The 13,150-nt window shown below is 37.1% G+C and overlaps 1 protein-coding gene across 3 annotated transcripts in view; it reads right to left on the reverse strand.

The window, feature by feature from the left end:
• The window catches only part of DENND1B (DENN domain containing 1B), a 243,551-nt gene that overhangs the window by 104,834 nt on the left and 125,567 nt on the right, over window positions 1-13,150 (reverse strand). For all 3 annotated transcript variants that reach the window (XR_013346830.1, XM_077823786.1, XM_077823787.1), the window contains 2 exons: window positions 6,284-6,337; window positions 2,024-2,134 (listed from right to left, as the gene is read on the reverse strand). Coding sequence is in view for 2 of the 3 variants with exons in the window: in XM_077823786.1 (XP_077679912.1) it covers window positions 2,024-2,134; window positions 6,284-6,337 (165 nt within the window). In the remaining variant the exon portion in view is untranslated. The remainder of the gene's footprint in view (window positions 1-2,023; window positions 2,135-6,283; window positions 6,338-13,150) is intronic.

Consider the following 13,150-nt stretch of genomic DNA (forward strand, 5'->3'; position numbering starts at 1 on the left):
AGGACAAAGCAGACTTAAACCTGGCTTAACTGACTAATACAGGATTCTTATAGGGGCATAAGGAACACCACACATCTACACATCTCTTCTCCTACAGCAGCACTGGGGCTATTTACTGGACCCTTATGGCTATTATATCTCTTATCAGGGACCAAGCATGCAGCTGGATTGGTGAGTTGCAAAGATGGCTTAATGCTACCTATTGCCCAACCCCTCTGGACTTCAGAATATAGGTCAGAGTTTGGCCAGCCTAGAAGGTGAGGATCAAGATGTTTTCTGTGAAGGAGCCATCATTTTAGAATTCTCTTCCCTCACGGTTTGACAAAGTCCAAATTTGTTGTTCATGGTGTGATGCTCGTCTATTCTCCTAGGCTTTTTCAGGGAGGAAGGATGCGTGAAGTGATGGGAAGCTGATGATGTGAAATGTTGGTCTGGGGTAGGGGAGGCTGGGAGGACTTCTGCATTTGAACATCAGTTTAAACTGTTTATTGCTTATCTTTTATTGATAAGTTTTGTACATGCACTACTCTTGATGGATGCATTTTAGATAAACTGAAATAACTATTGGACTGTATGAGTGAAATGGGTGATTCTAGCCTAGTCTGAATTTAACGGAAAAGATCTAGTTTTTAAAAGTCAAAGGCACTGGGATTTGAATAGAAGAATCTTTTTTTGCAAGCTTACAGTACTTACATCATCAACTGCTTTCTAAAAGCTGCACATCACTCATTCAAGATCAAACTATTTATGGGTTATTTAGCTTGGCTCTGCTCCTGCACCTTGTGGCATGCGAACTGATGTGCTTGTATTAAGACCCACTAAAGTCATGTGGGACTCTGCACAATGCAGCAGCCACACAAATTGTATATTTGGGGACTTGTGTTGTTTTCTTTTTCTTTTTTAATTGTAGGAACTGCTGCTACTTACTAGCATCCTTTGGCAACACAGGGTTTTTCCCACACAACATTTTTGGCTCAATGGAATTTAAATTACTCTTTATATACCATATATTCTCTGAGTTCTCAAAAAATATTACATAATATAGAAATTTGTTTTTAGAAACATAATAGTACATCTATATCTCTCTGAAAAGTTGCTCCGAATTGTGTTTTTAAAATTGCATCTAAATCCTACTCCCAAACAAAACTATCCATTTACTCTTCAGTAAAGTTAGTAATGTTGAATTACTACTATGGAAAATGTGTCAGACAAAAGGCTTTATACAGCACTACTTAAAAGAAATAAAAGGATTTTCTGTGATTGAGTTTTAACAAAAGATTAAAGCTACTAAATGACAAATATATACTATGACACAAATTGGTTTGTAAAATTATAGTCACTTGCAACCTGAGTTAACCTCTCAAGCTTGCATCAAACTATAAGAAAATCTCAAAGTTTAAAACAAAAGAATATCTGAATATTTAGATATGTTTTTGTAACCAAACATAGACATTCTTTCATTTTCCCATTGACATAAGGAAAAACAGTTCAATGTGGGCAGTACCCTAAAACCTGTAATAAAAATGCTATTTTGAGTTGTAAATTATTATCAGCCACAAGAGCTGTTCCAAATCAGAGCTATTACAGTATATACCCCAAACCACTACTCTGCAACAAAGATGAATCTACCTATTACCTGGTTAGGATAGCAGCTATTATCATGGCCCCTTGATTTCCTTCAAGTAGCTCCAATGGAATAAGCCACAAGTGAATAATAAAGATCTTATAATAGCCCTTAAGAATTCTTTATAGGGAGCAGGCACAGAAATGAACTCTGGAGAGTTAAAGAACTCTCATCTCCTGATAAGAAAAAATAATTAACCTGACTTAATGTATCTGAGTAGGTCTTATATAAATCAGACTTTGGTACTTCAAGAGCCAGATTAAAACCATATATCAAAAAAGTATGTAGATATTGTCTTACAAGTACACATGGAACATATCTAAATCTGCAGAGGTCTGTAGGTCTTTTTATGAAGTGCTCAATATATTCTACTTAAAAGGAGATGTGTGAAGTACTTACAGTGCTTAGTTTGCTAGAGGTAATAATGATTCGTCTCTCATGCAACATACTGGCATAAAGTTGCATCATGTTGTTCACATCCACAGCAACAAAATATTCAGTAAGATTTCTCTGTTTAAATAAATAAATAAAAATGTTAACATATATTAACAACAGTAATTGATTGGAACATTTTTACATTATTTATAAAATTTCTTACAATACAAATGAAAATCAATCCTGCCAGAGAAACGTGTCTGTTCATTAAATATCTGCATTCATACAATTCCTTGCCATTTTAAACACAAAGTAAAATTAACTTTAAGATCATCTCTTCATTTTGTATGTTTAATTATCCTTCTAGGTGGAGGGGAACTTTGTATTTTCAATAAATTTGGAAACATGGAAACTTTGGAATAATATGTGCTAGTTCTGTTTAAAACAGCTATTCATTTTTATTTATATTTTGGGTTTTTAGTATGAATGCATCATGGGCCCTAGGTGACTATACATTACAATTTTTTAAAATGCATTACTTTGTAAAATATATACAAAAGCATTCACAAAGACTTAATACCAACCCTAATAAATTCAACTAGTAAATTCCTCGTTGTATGCAGTGTTGTTGTAGCCATCTTGGTCCCAGGATATTAGAGAGAAAAGGTGGGGGAGGTAATATCTTTTATTAGACCAATTTCTGTAACTTGAAAGCTTGTCTCTCTCACCAACAGAAGTTGGCCCAGTAAAAGAGATAACCTCACTCACTTTGTCTCGTTAGTAAATTCCTCCTCATTAATGCATAAACCAAGAAGTTTAATCCATATAAGAAGATTCCAGATATGTCACTCTGAAGCCTAAAATGTCTGTTGAGTCGGTGTGAAGCACTGGAAACAGCTACCAGTGTTGCTAAGGGCACTTCTTGTTCAGAATATCTCCAGGTTCATTCATCACTGGGATTCTTGGTCTGTTATTGTCAAATTTTTAAGTTCTCAGCCATTTTGACTTGATAAATTATTCCCATGTGGCATCCAGCTGGTAAGGCATGTATGTATACTACGCCAAGACTCCTAGACCAGGGGTTCTCAAACTGGGTGTCGGGACACCTCAGGCGGTCGTGAGGTTATTACATGGGGGGTCGGGAGCTATCAACCTCCACCCCAAACCCCGCTTTGCCTCCAACATTTATAATAGTGTTAAATAGATTAAGAAGTGTTTTTAATTTATAAGGGGGGGAGGGTTGCACTCGGAGGCTTGCTATGTGAAAGGGGTCACCAGTACAAAAGTTTGAGAACCTCTGTCCCCTAGACCATTGTGATATCAGTGGTAACTCAACCAATCATTAGCCTTACTCTACAGCTAATATGCACACAACAATATCTTTGGTTGTCTGAAGGAGACTACACAGATGGTGGATTATTTGACCCAGCTGCCATTGTTCTGTAGAATCACGCACACAACAACAGAACCAGCACATACAGTAACTACAAATATATATAACCCCTCACTGTAGTACACACTTCTGATCTGCCAGCTGCACGAAACAACACAAATCTCCAGCACAACCCCACCCCCACCAAATGAAAATCAACACAATCACACACACCACCACTACCTGGGATTTGTGGTCTGTCGCTGTCGATGTTCTCAGTAATTTTCAGCTTTTATATGCATGACTTTATGTATTACACCTGTGTAACAGCACGGGCTTTCAGCTACTAGTATTTTTATTAATGTGAAATGGTAGAATGGATCTGACTAGACAGCTGCCTTAATTTCATCCTGACAGCTGGCCATTGGCAGTACCTATACAGGGTAACCATTTACTCCATAATCGGCTGAATCCCACGGTTTAGGGTACGCCATGGTTGGTGGGGACAAGGAACCCAAATGGGACTCACAGCTGTCAGTTAGGTTTCTCCAGCCTCTACGGATGGTGTGGCCCAGCGTCTGACCTCTAATCTAATTCACTAATTACGGGGGAAGAGGGGGTGTCTCAGATTGCATGGTCAGGGATGATGAGTCTTAATTTCATAGGTCCTAAACTGAACAGGAAAGCAGCTATCACTGGCCAGCCAGGGGGCTCAGAGTGCAGGTAGAGTTTCTTCCTGAAGTCCATCTCACATTCCATCACCCCCAACCAATTGTATGGTCAAACCTTCCCCCCTACTCCAGGTTTCCTGCAATTCCACACCTGTAGAATTTGTCCCTTGGTCTAGCTATGACATCAGAGTGTGCTACCCTGCCAGGTTCTCACAATGCCAAAAAGAGCAGGGGCATGATGATTAATGTTACTCTCAGCTCTACTGGTTGGCCCACAGGTCCTGTGCCCTCAGTATCCTGGGGCGTTTAGAAAAGATGCTGAGTCCCTCTGCCATTACCTCCCTTCATATGACAAAGATGCCAAACACAATCACCTCCTCTAAGGGGTAGCAGGAACAAGATTACTTCCAGACTGCACCGGGCTGGAAAGAGAGAGGGGAAATTCCTGTTCACCAGAACTGGGCTAATACTACAAATAAACCCTAAATAAATAAATATTTGTTTACATTTTGCTTGGGTAAGAATGGTCACCTTCTCCCTTGTGATTGTACTTTGGGGCATGGGGTAGAGAAAGGAGAGTGAGTAAAAATTGCAAGGTGAAGCCTTGACATTTTCAAAGCATGTGGATGCAACTGTGTAGGACCCAATTTCACATAAATTGGGGCATACTGCATAAATGCCAGGAGAAGGCCTACAAAGTAATCCCTGGCCCTGGGGCATCAGGGCTCAGAGCTGATGAACGAGATGAAGGCAGGGGCTGCTAGGACCCAAATTGTTGTGTGGAGAAAGGAACCGTGGCTCTTTGAACAGCATGTTAATATCCCATCTGAGAGATGTGTGCCATGATAACTGGATTGATTCTAAATTACGAAGGACTAGCTGCATAGCATCTTATTTATATCGCGGTTCTGTGTTGCTAAAGCTGCAGAAAAGTCAAAAGGTACATCTAGCTCTTCACTTCAGTAAAGCACTCTACATTGCTATGTAGATTTATTTATTTTTGCTAAAAATGTCAGATTTATTTATATTTTAAAAGTAAGTGTTCATTGCAATATTTTAAGCTTCACAGCAAAGAATTAGTGGACTACAGTTTATTACTAATTTACTACTGTTTGCCCCCATCTATTTACTCCCCATGTAAAATCACAGCATCTTATTACTTCTTCTCAGACTGAAAGGATGGGACACACAGTTACAAATGGAATCAGTGGGAAAGAGATGGTAGAGACAGGCACCTCTACTTCCATTTCCTTTCCTTCCTGTGAACTGTATAAAAGTATACAGCATCACTTTCACAACAACCACAGCATCTATCAACCACAGGCACAGATCTGAAATACTTCAGTGAATCAATATTCTGCTATGTGCATCACATAATTTCTTCATGCCACCATGCAGACTTAATTTTCTGGGCGGGAGGGGAAGATATCATAATTTCAAAACTGTAGCAAATGGCCAGCTATAGCATGAATGCCCTTGATCCCACATTTAAATGCAAGATTTAAAGAAGGTGGGCTATTTAAATAAGCTACGCTTTCAATGGCTAGCTATTAAACATGTAGTCAAGCACACACTTGAAGATCACAGACACTACATTTGCAGCCTGCTTAATGTATTTATCTGGCCTCCATCACACATTTGAATTCTGTATAATGCAAACCTTCATTTAAACAAAGAAAAATCTTTTAACCATTAGAGCTGTCAAGATGACCTTCCAAATGTGAACCCGTGTGTCTTAGGTAGCTTGAAACAACAGCACTCAGAAAAATAAATTGCTTCCATTCATCTCAATGGGATGTTAATTCTGGCACTTAAATATGCAATTTTGGGGGGCCAGATATTCAAATAACTCAGGTGCATAAGTGGCAGGCATGATTTCTATATATAATTACCATAAATGCACACACAAATTGAGTAACTGAATGTGCAAATGATCAAACAATGTACAGAAATGGTAGTCATAAAAATACCTTGTATAATTTTTTATCACTGGATGATGCTCAGTGCAGTAGTTCTTTCACTAACTAAAGATTCTGTAATTAGACAAAGGCTGTATTCTCCCCTCATTCTTTGTAAAAACCTCTGATTGACACCAGTATGAGATCTGCTGTGGAAAGCTGTATATGGCTCTAACTTTGTAGGCCCAGCTATAGACCATAATTACTAATTGAATTCAGCCACACCCATCGAATAAGGTTAACACTGCTGGTTAGATATTTAAAAACAAACAAACATACTTACACTTTCTGGGATTGTTGGCAATCCAGTTACATCAGGAGTAATGAAGTACGAATGCTAATCAATGGGGTGGAGGGAAAACAAAATTAATATTTTGTGCGGAAAGAGACTAAGAGAGAGAGAGAGAGAGAGAGTGTGTGTGTGAGAGATAAAGCAGACCAGAACACCAAAGATCAGTAGATCAAAAATCAACATGCCATTGTTTTAGAGTCATATTGAAATTATGCAAATTTTAAATACTGTGTCAAGACTGAGTGTAACAAAGAGCAGATTCAATTTGGGACGAACAATTAAGAGTTTATGACCCATAATTTCCCCCCAACAAAAATTTATGTGAAGAAAAATCATTCACCTAAGAAAATAAATTCATTAGGACAGAGAGAACGTTATTGCAGGTACAGTTCCCCTCAATTTAACAACAATCTTTAAACAGAAAATTAGGATAAGACTACTTGACTTTCCCATATTAATCTATGACAAATATTAACAACCTTATACAACTTTATATATTTAAAGGTTAAGCATGAGTCAGGATTTAAATACAGACCAGATTAAACTCAGTACAGATGTAATTCACTAATTTACATTAATCCAGTGACTTCAATACTTAGACAAGGAATGAATTTGGTTCAATTAGTTTAACATATCATTAGTGTCCTGGCCTAAATCTTGTAGGAGAAAAATCTTTATTTATCCCATTTTCTTAGTGAGCATGTACTCTACAATTTAAAATAACTGCCTCTGTTTATATCGATCTATAGATTTATATCTATACCTAGATATAGATATTTGAACCACCAATATAAAAATCAAATGTATCTCTCGTCAAACTTTAAAAAGATTAACTAGAACATGATGAAGTATATAAAAGTATATAAAAATTTTAGTATAGCTAATGTAATTTATTATTGCTATTTACTATATGCATGTAGGAAGATCTTACTGCACCAGATTGATGGACTTAAAGAACATTTTCCCCTTATCAATAATTAGTTTATTTCACACGATCTAAAAAGTCCAAACACTAGCTATACAAAAAACAATGCATTACATGAACACTGTGCCCTGTGCACAATAAATAAACCAAGGTACAGATGTGCATTAATATATTTATGAAAGACAAAGAAAATTATTTTTCCAATTGCTAAGACCAAGAATACACCCAGATCAATGAAAAAGTCCTCTGTTTTCTGTTTATACCAAACGTTGAATTCTTTTCTCCTCCCTCACTGCCACACACACACACAGTATTTAAGGCCACAGAATATTATTCAGTAGTAACTTAGAAGTGAAACAATCAATGATTTTCTAACTGTTCATAATTTTAACAGAGAAATAATCAGTTCAATGATCAGAACAGCAAAGATGTGCTATGGGAAGCCATCACCCACTACTGCCAGACACCAGAGCCATGATTTGCTACAGCAGAACCTCAGACTTACGGACACCAGAGTTATGTACTGACCAGTCAACCACACACCTCATTTGGAACCGGGAGTACAAAATCAGGCAGCAGAGACAAAAAAAAAAAAAGCAAATACCATACAGTATAGTGTTAAATGTACACTACTAAAAAAAATAAAGGGAAAGTTTAAAAAAATAGATTTGACAAGGTAAGTAAACGGTTTCTGTGCTTGTTTCATTTAAATTAAGATGGTTAAAAACAGCATTTTTTCTTCAGCATAGTAAAGTTTCAAAGCTGTATTAAGCCAATGTTCAGTTGTAAACCTTTGAAAGAACCACCATACCGTTTTGTTCAGAGTTATGAACAACCTCCATTCCTGAGGTGTTGGTAACTCTGAGGTTTTACTGTATTTCCAGTGGAAATAATTTATACTCCAAGTACTGCAACGTATTATGAGGTCTCTTAGGGAGACACACAAGATCTTGTAATAGGTATGAAATTAACCAGTGCTGACCACTGTCATGCTTCTACTATTTAAAAAGTGGCAGTGAGATTAAATGTAGGATATTTATTCCATTTTAAATTGTGTTTTGCTTTTGTAGTCGGATTATAATTCACACATACTGCAGTTTTAAAATAAGGTTAGTATAAACAGAAATATATTAATAAAGATTGGGTTTTTAAGACTAGAAAACCACAGAATAATCATTTTCCAAAAGACCATATATGAACATCCTGAAATCAACAGAGACATCATCTGGCAAGTAATTATTTCTTTCATCAGTAGGATTTAGGTAGCCAGTTCTTTTAAACTCACCGATACTAGGTACGGCTGATTTTTCAGAACTTGCTCACTTGCAAAAAACATCTCTTGATTCTTATGCAACATGAGAGAAAAATCGAACATTTTGTTTTTTAAACCAAAAAATTACATCTGATTCATAACATTTTAACTATAAATGGAACTGGGGCAAAGATTTCATATGCGATAATCTTTTTAGAAGAATGAAAATGCTGAATGACTTAATCAGTAGAATTTCAGGTTCTGACCTTCTACATAACAATGCAAGACTCATTTGTTGAATATAATTAACTAGAATAATATAACAGATCAACAGAGAATGCATAATAGCCATGAATAAAATGGCAGGGCATAAAATGTATCTGCAGGGTGATTAAGCAAAGTTAAAGATTGGGTTTTTTTGTATTTTTGTTGGTTGATAGAGTAGAAAATCTCATTATGTTGTGTGCTATATCTACCTAGGAGTTAGACTTCAGTTTTTTAACAATTAATGATGACATCACCCATGCCTGGGTTCCATATATTGAAACAAATTTCCTTAGTTGGACAGTTCTGATTTCACCTCCTTAGCATCAAAGCAGTCACACTGTGATATAAAAGCATCTCAGTGCAGTTGAAGTATAGGTATCAGTAAGAGTCCATAACTTTCTACCACCTCCCCAATAAAGCTCTATCTAGAGGTGCAGCTTTATGACTCACACTCTCCAATGTACATGTAATCAGGGGAATGGACAGGCTTGAAGTGTGGTAATAGTCAGAAGGGTAACTCACTCATCAGATTTGTTACCCGTGTATATTCAGACCACAACTGGCTAACATTTCTGACAAAAGTGAACCATTATTACTTTTTATTCCTGTTAGCTACACAGGGCCAAAACATCAAAGGGCTTGTCTACACGGCACAGTGACAGAGTGTGAACTGCAGAGCTCACGAAGCGTGACGTGCTAGCTGCCTTGTGTAGATGCTGCCGGTGCAAACTAAAAGATGTTTACTTCACAGTAATGTAGTGCTTCCAAAACAGGATGTTAACACAAACTAGATACTTTTTAGTTTGCACCAGCAGCATCCATGTGGAGCAGTTTGCATGCCGTGTTTTAGTGAGCTCTGCAGCTGACACCTCAGCAGTACGGCTGAAGGGCGTTGTAAACAGAGTCTGAGAGTGTGTGACCTGGATTCCAGTATGGCTCACATATCAACAGAATGCTTTGATATGGTAAGTGCCATCTGAAGAATCTTTTTTTTTTTTTTTTTTTTTTAACTAGTGCTGATGTGCGAGACGGAAAGACCACAGCTTGGCTTCCACATCCCAGGATGAGTTTGTGGAGTTTTTTCCAACTGTCAGCATCTTTTTACTTCTGCACCAAGAAATTTGATCTAGACCCACTCAGGGACAGTCAACAGGGAATTCCATAGTGCCATTTTTATAGTCATTTTTCAGACTATAACTTAACTTTAAATCTATTAGCATCCACAGTTTAAGACCTTGCCACTTACAATATGGGAGAAAGGGACATAACAAACAGACATAAAAATTTAAGCCAGGCTGCAGACTAAAACGGTTTCTGGAGTCCTGCAACAGTGCCAGTTACCAGGGCACATGGCTCTAGATCAAGTTCAGCAAGAACTTCTCACACAGTTTGACTGATTTAGTCCATATGTTTATTTGTTACAGGTCCTAAAATTTGGTCCCACACCACTTCCTGTCTTTATTTGCAGCCCAACACTTGGCATTGGGTCTGCATTTATATAAGTACCTTTCATCTAAATGGATTCCAAAGCAAAAATTGTTTAGCACAGTACTCTCTCCTTCCCCCAGACACGCAGGGGATGATGGCCAAAGGAACAGCTTCCCTTCCAGTCAGCCCACAGTTTAGCTAATCCCACCTCTTCCCTCCATCCTCTTAACCCAAAGGAGAGGGGAACCCATAGGAGAAGCCATGATCCCTTTCTTGCTGCTGGCCAGACAAAGCCCCACCCCTTTAAAGTATCATGGAACATATTTTAACACCGGCAATTTCTCTAAGATGAAATGCAACAACTGTAAAGGAGAACAGTAGCAATTCTCAAAAGGTAAGAGAGGGAATGAAGAAGCTTGCTATATCCAATTGTGACTACAGTAGAAATTTTAAATAGGAAGAATGTAAATTGCAATACTTTTGCAATACAATACTACAATACTCTTGCAAAAAGTGCCAAGGTGTAGTATTAAATGATATATTGGTTTTCTTTTCTAAAATATATTCCACTTGGTTGTTCTCTTTAAAATAATTTGAAATATTTTGAAGATGTTGAAACATTTGAGAGCCATAAAAATTATTTGAGGGCTGGATAAAATGAAAGACAAAGAGCTCAATCTGTTTAGTTGGGGGGGGGGCGGGAAGAAGAGTGAGTGGTAACTTGATTACAGTATGGGCAGAAATACTAGGTACTAAATGACTTCAATCTATCAGAGAAAGATATAACAAGAACCAACAGCTGGAAGCTCAAGCCAGACAAATTCAAATTAGAAATTTGGCACAAATTTTCAACAGTAAGGTTGATTAACCATTGGCACAAGTACTAAGTGGTAGATTCTCTATCTCTCAGTGACTCTAAATCAAGACTGGATGTCCTTTTAGAAGATGAATATAAATCATAAAATAGGAACTGTAGAAAACTGATAAGGGAAGCAAAGGGAACAAGGTGAAATCTATGGCCAATAGAGTAAAGGACAACTTTTTTAAGTACAACAGGAAGAAAAAGAATCCTAATAACAGATCCAGTTCATTAGTAGATGGAAATAGTTGAAATATCAATAATAATACAGAAAAGGCTTAAGTATTCAATACATATTTCTATTTTGGTACTTGGGAAAAAACAGATTATGCAGTCATATCATACAACAACTCTCTTTCCACTCCACTAATATCTCAGAAGAATGTTAAACAGCAGCCACTAAAGTTAGACATTTCTAAATCAGCAGGTCCAAATACCTTCCATCCAAGAGTTTTAAAAGAGCTGGCTCAGGAGCTCACTGGACCGTTAGTTTATTTTCAATAAATCTTGGAACACTGGGAAAGGTCCAGAAGACTAGAAGAAAGCTAATGTTGTGCCAATTTTTAAAAAGGGTAAACAGGATGACATCAATCCTGGGCAAAATAATGGATCAGCCAATATGGGTCTCAATTAATACAGAATGAATTGGTACTGGAATTAATGCAAATCAACACGGTTATATGGGGAAAAAGATAGTGTCAAAGTAACTTGATTTTTTTTGGATGATATTACAAGTTTGGTTGATGTAATATATTTAGACCTCTGTAAGGCGCTTGACTTGGTATCACATGACATTTTGATGAAAAAATTATACAGATATAAAATTAACATGGCACACATGAAATGGATTAAGAGCTGGCTACTGATAGGTCACAAATGTAACTGAAAAGACTAAATCATTATCAAATGGAGGTGTTTCTAGGACCCACAGGATCAGTTCTTGACCCTATGCTCTTTAATGTTTTTATTAATAATCTGGAAGAATGCATAAAATCGTCACTGATAAAGTTTGCAGATGACACAAAATTTGGGAGAGTGGTAAATAAAGAAGAGGATAGGTCAATACCATAGAGTAATCTGGATCACTTTGTCAGCAAGCAAGCAAACAATATGCATTTTAATATCACTAAATGTAAATGTATACATCTAGGACCTAAGAATGTAGGTCACACTTACAAGACAGGGGACTCTACCCTGGGAAGCAATGACTTTGAAAAAGATTGGGGGCATGGTCAATAATCAGCTGAACATGAGCTGCCAGTGTGGCCAAAAGGGGTAATATAATCATTGGATGCACAAACAGGGGAAACTCATGTAGGAGTAGAGAGGTTATTTTACCTCCGTATTTGGCACTGGTGTGACTATTGCTGGAACACTGTGTCCAGTTCTGGTGTCCACAATTTAAGAAGGATGTAGATAAATTGGACAGGGTTCAGAGAAGAGCCACAAGAATGATTAAGTGAGCTGTAGCTCACAAAAGCTTATGCTCAAATAAATTTGTTAGTCTCTAAGGTGCCACAAGTACTCCTTTTCTTTTTAAGAATGATTAAAGGATTAGAAAACATGCCTTATGGGGTAGACTCAAGGAGCTCAATCTAGTTAGCTTAACAAAGAGAAGGTTATGTGGTGATTTTATTACAGTCTACAAGTATTTACATAAGGAACAAATATTTAATAATGGGATATACAATCTAGCAGAGAAAGATATAACACAACCCAATTGCTGGATGCCAAAGCTAAACAAATTCAGACTGGAAGTAAGGTGAAAATTTTTAATTGTGAGAGTAATTAACCACTGGAACAACATACCAAGAGTCAGGGTAGACTGTCCATCACTGATAATTTTTAAATCAAGATTGGATGTTTTTCTAAAATATGTGGTCTAGGAATTATTTTGGGGAAGTTCTATGGCCTGTGTTATACAGGAGGAGAGACTAGATCATCACAATGATTCCTTCTGGCCTTTGAATCTATGAAAGATATGCTCTAGCCAAACACAAGTTATACTTTAGTCAGACACAAATTATCAGGTTCAACACAGGGATAACTGGGTGAAATGTAATGGCCTGTCATATACAGGTCCAACTAGATGGTCCAATGGTCCCATCAGTTCTTAAACTCTATGAA

Source organism: Eretmochelys imbricata, chromosome 8, assembly GCF_965152235.1.
Source record: "Eretmochelys imbricata isolate rEreImb1 chromosome 8, rEreImb1.hap1, whole genome shotgun sequence".
Lineage (NCBI taxonomy): Eukaryota > Metazoa > Chordata > Testudines > Cheloniidae > Eretmochelys > Eretmochelys imbricata.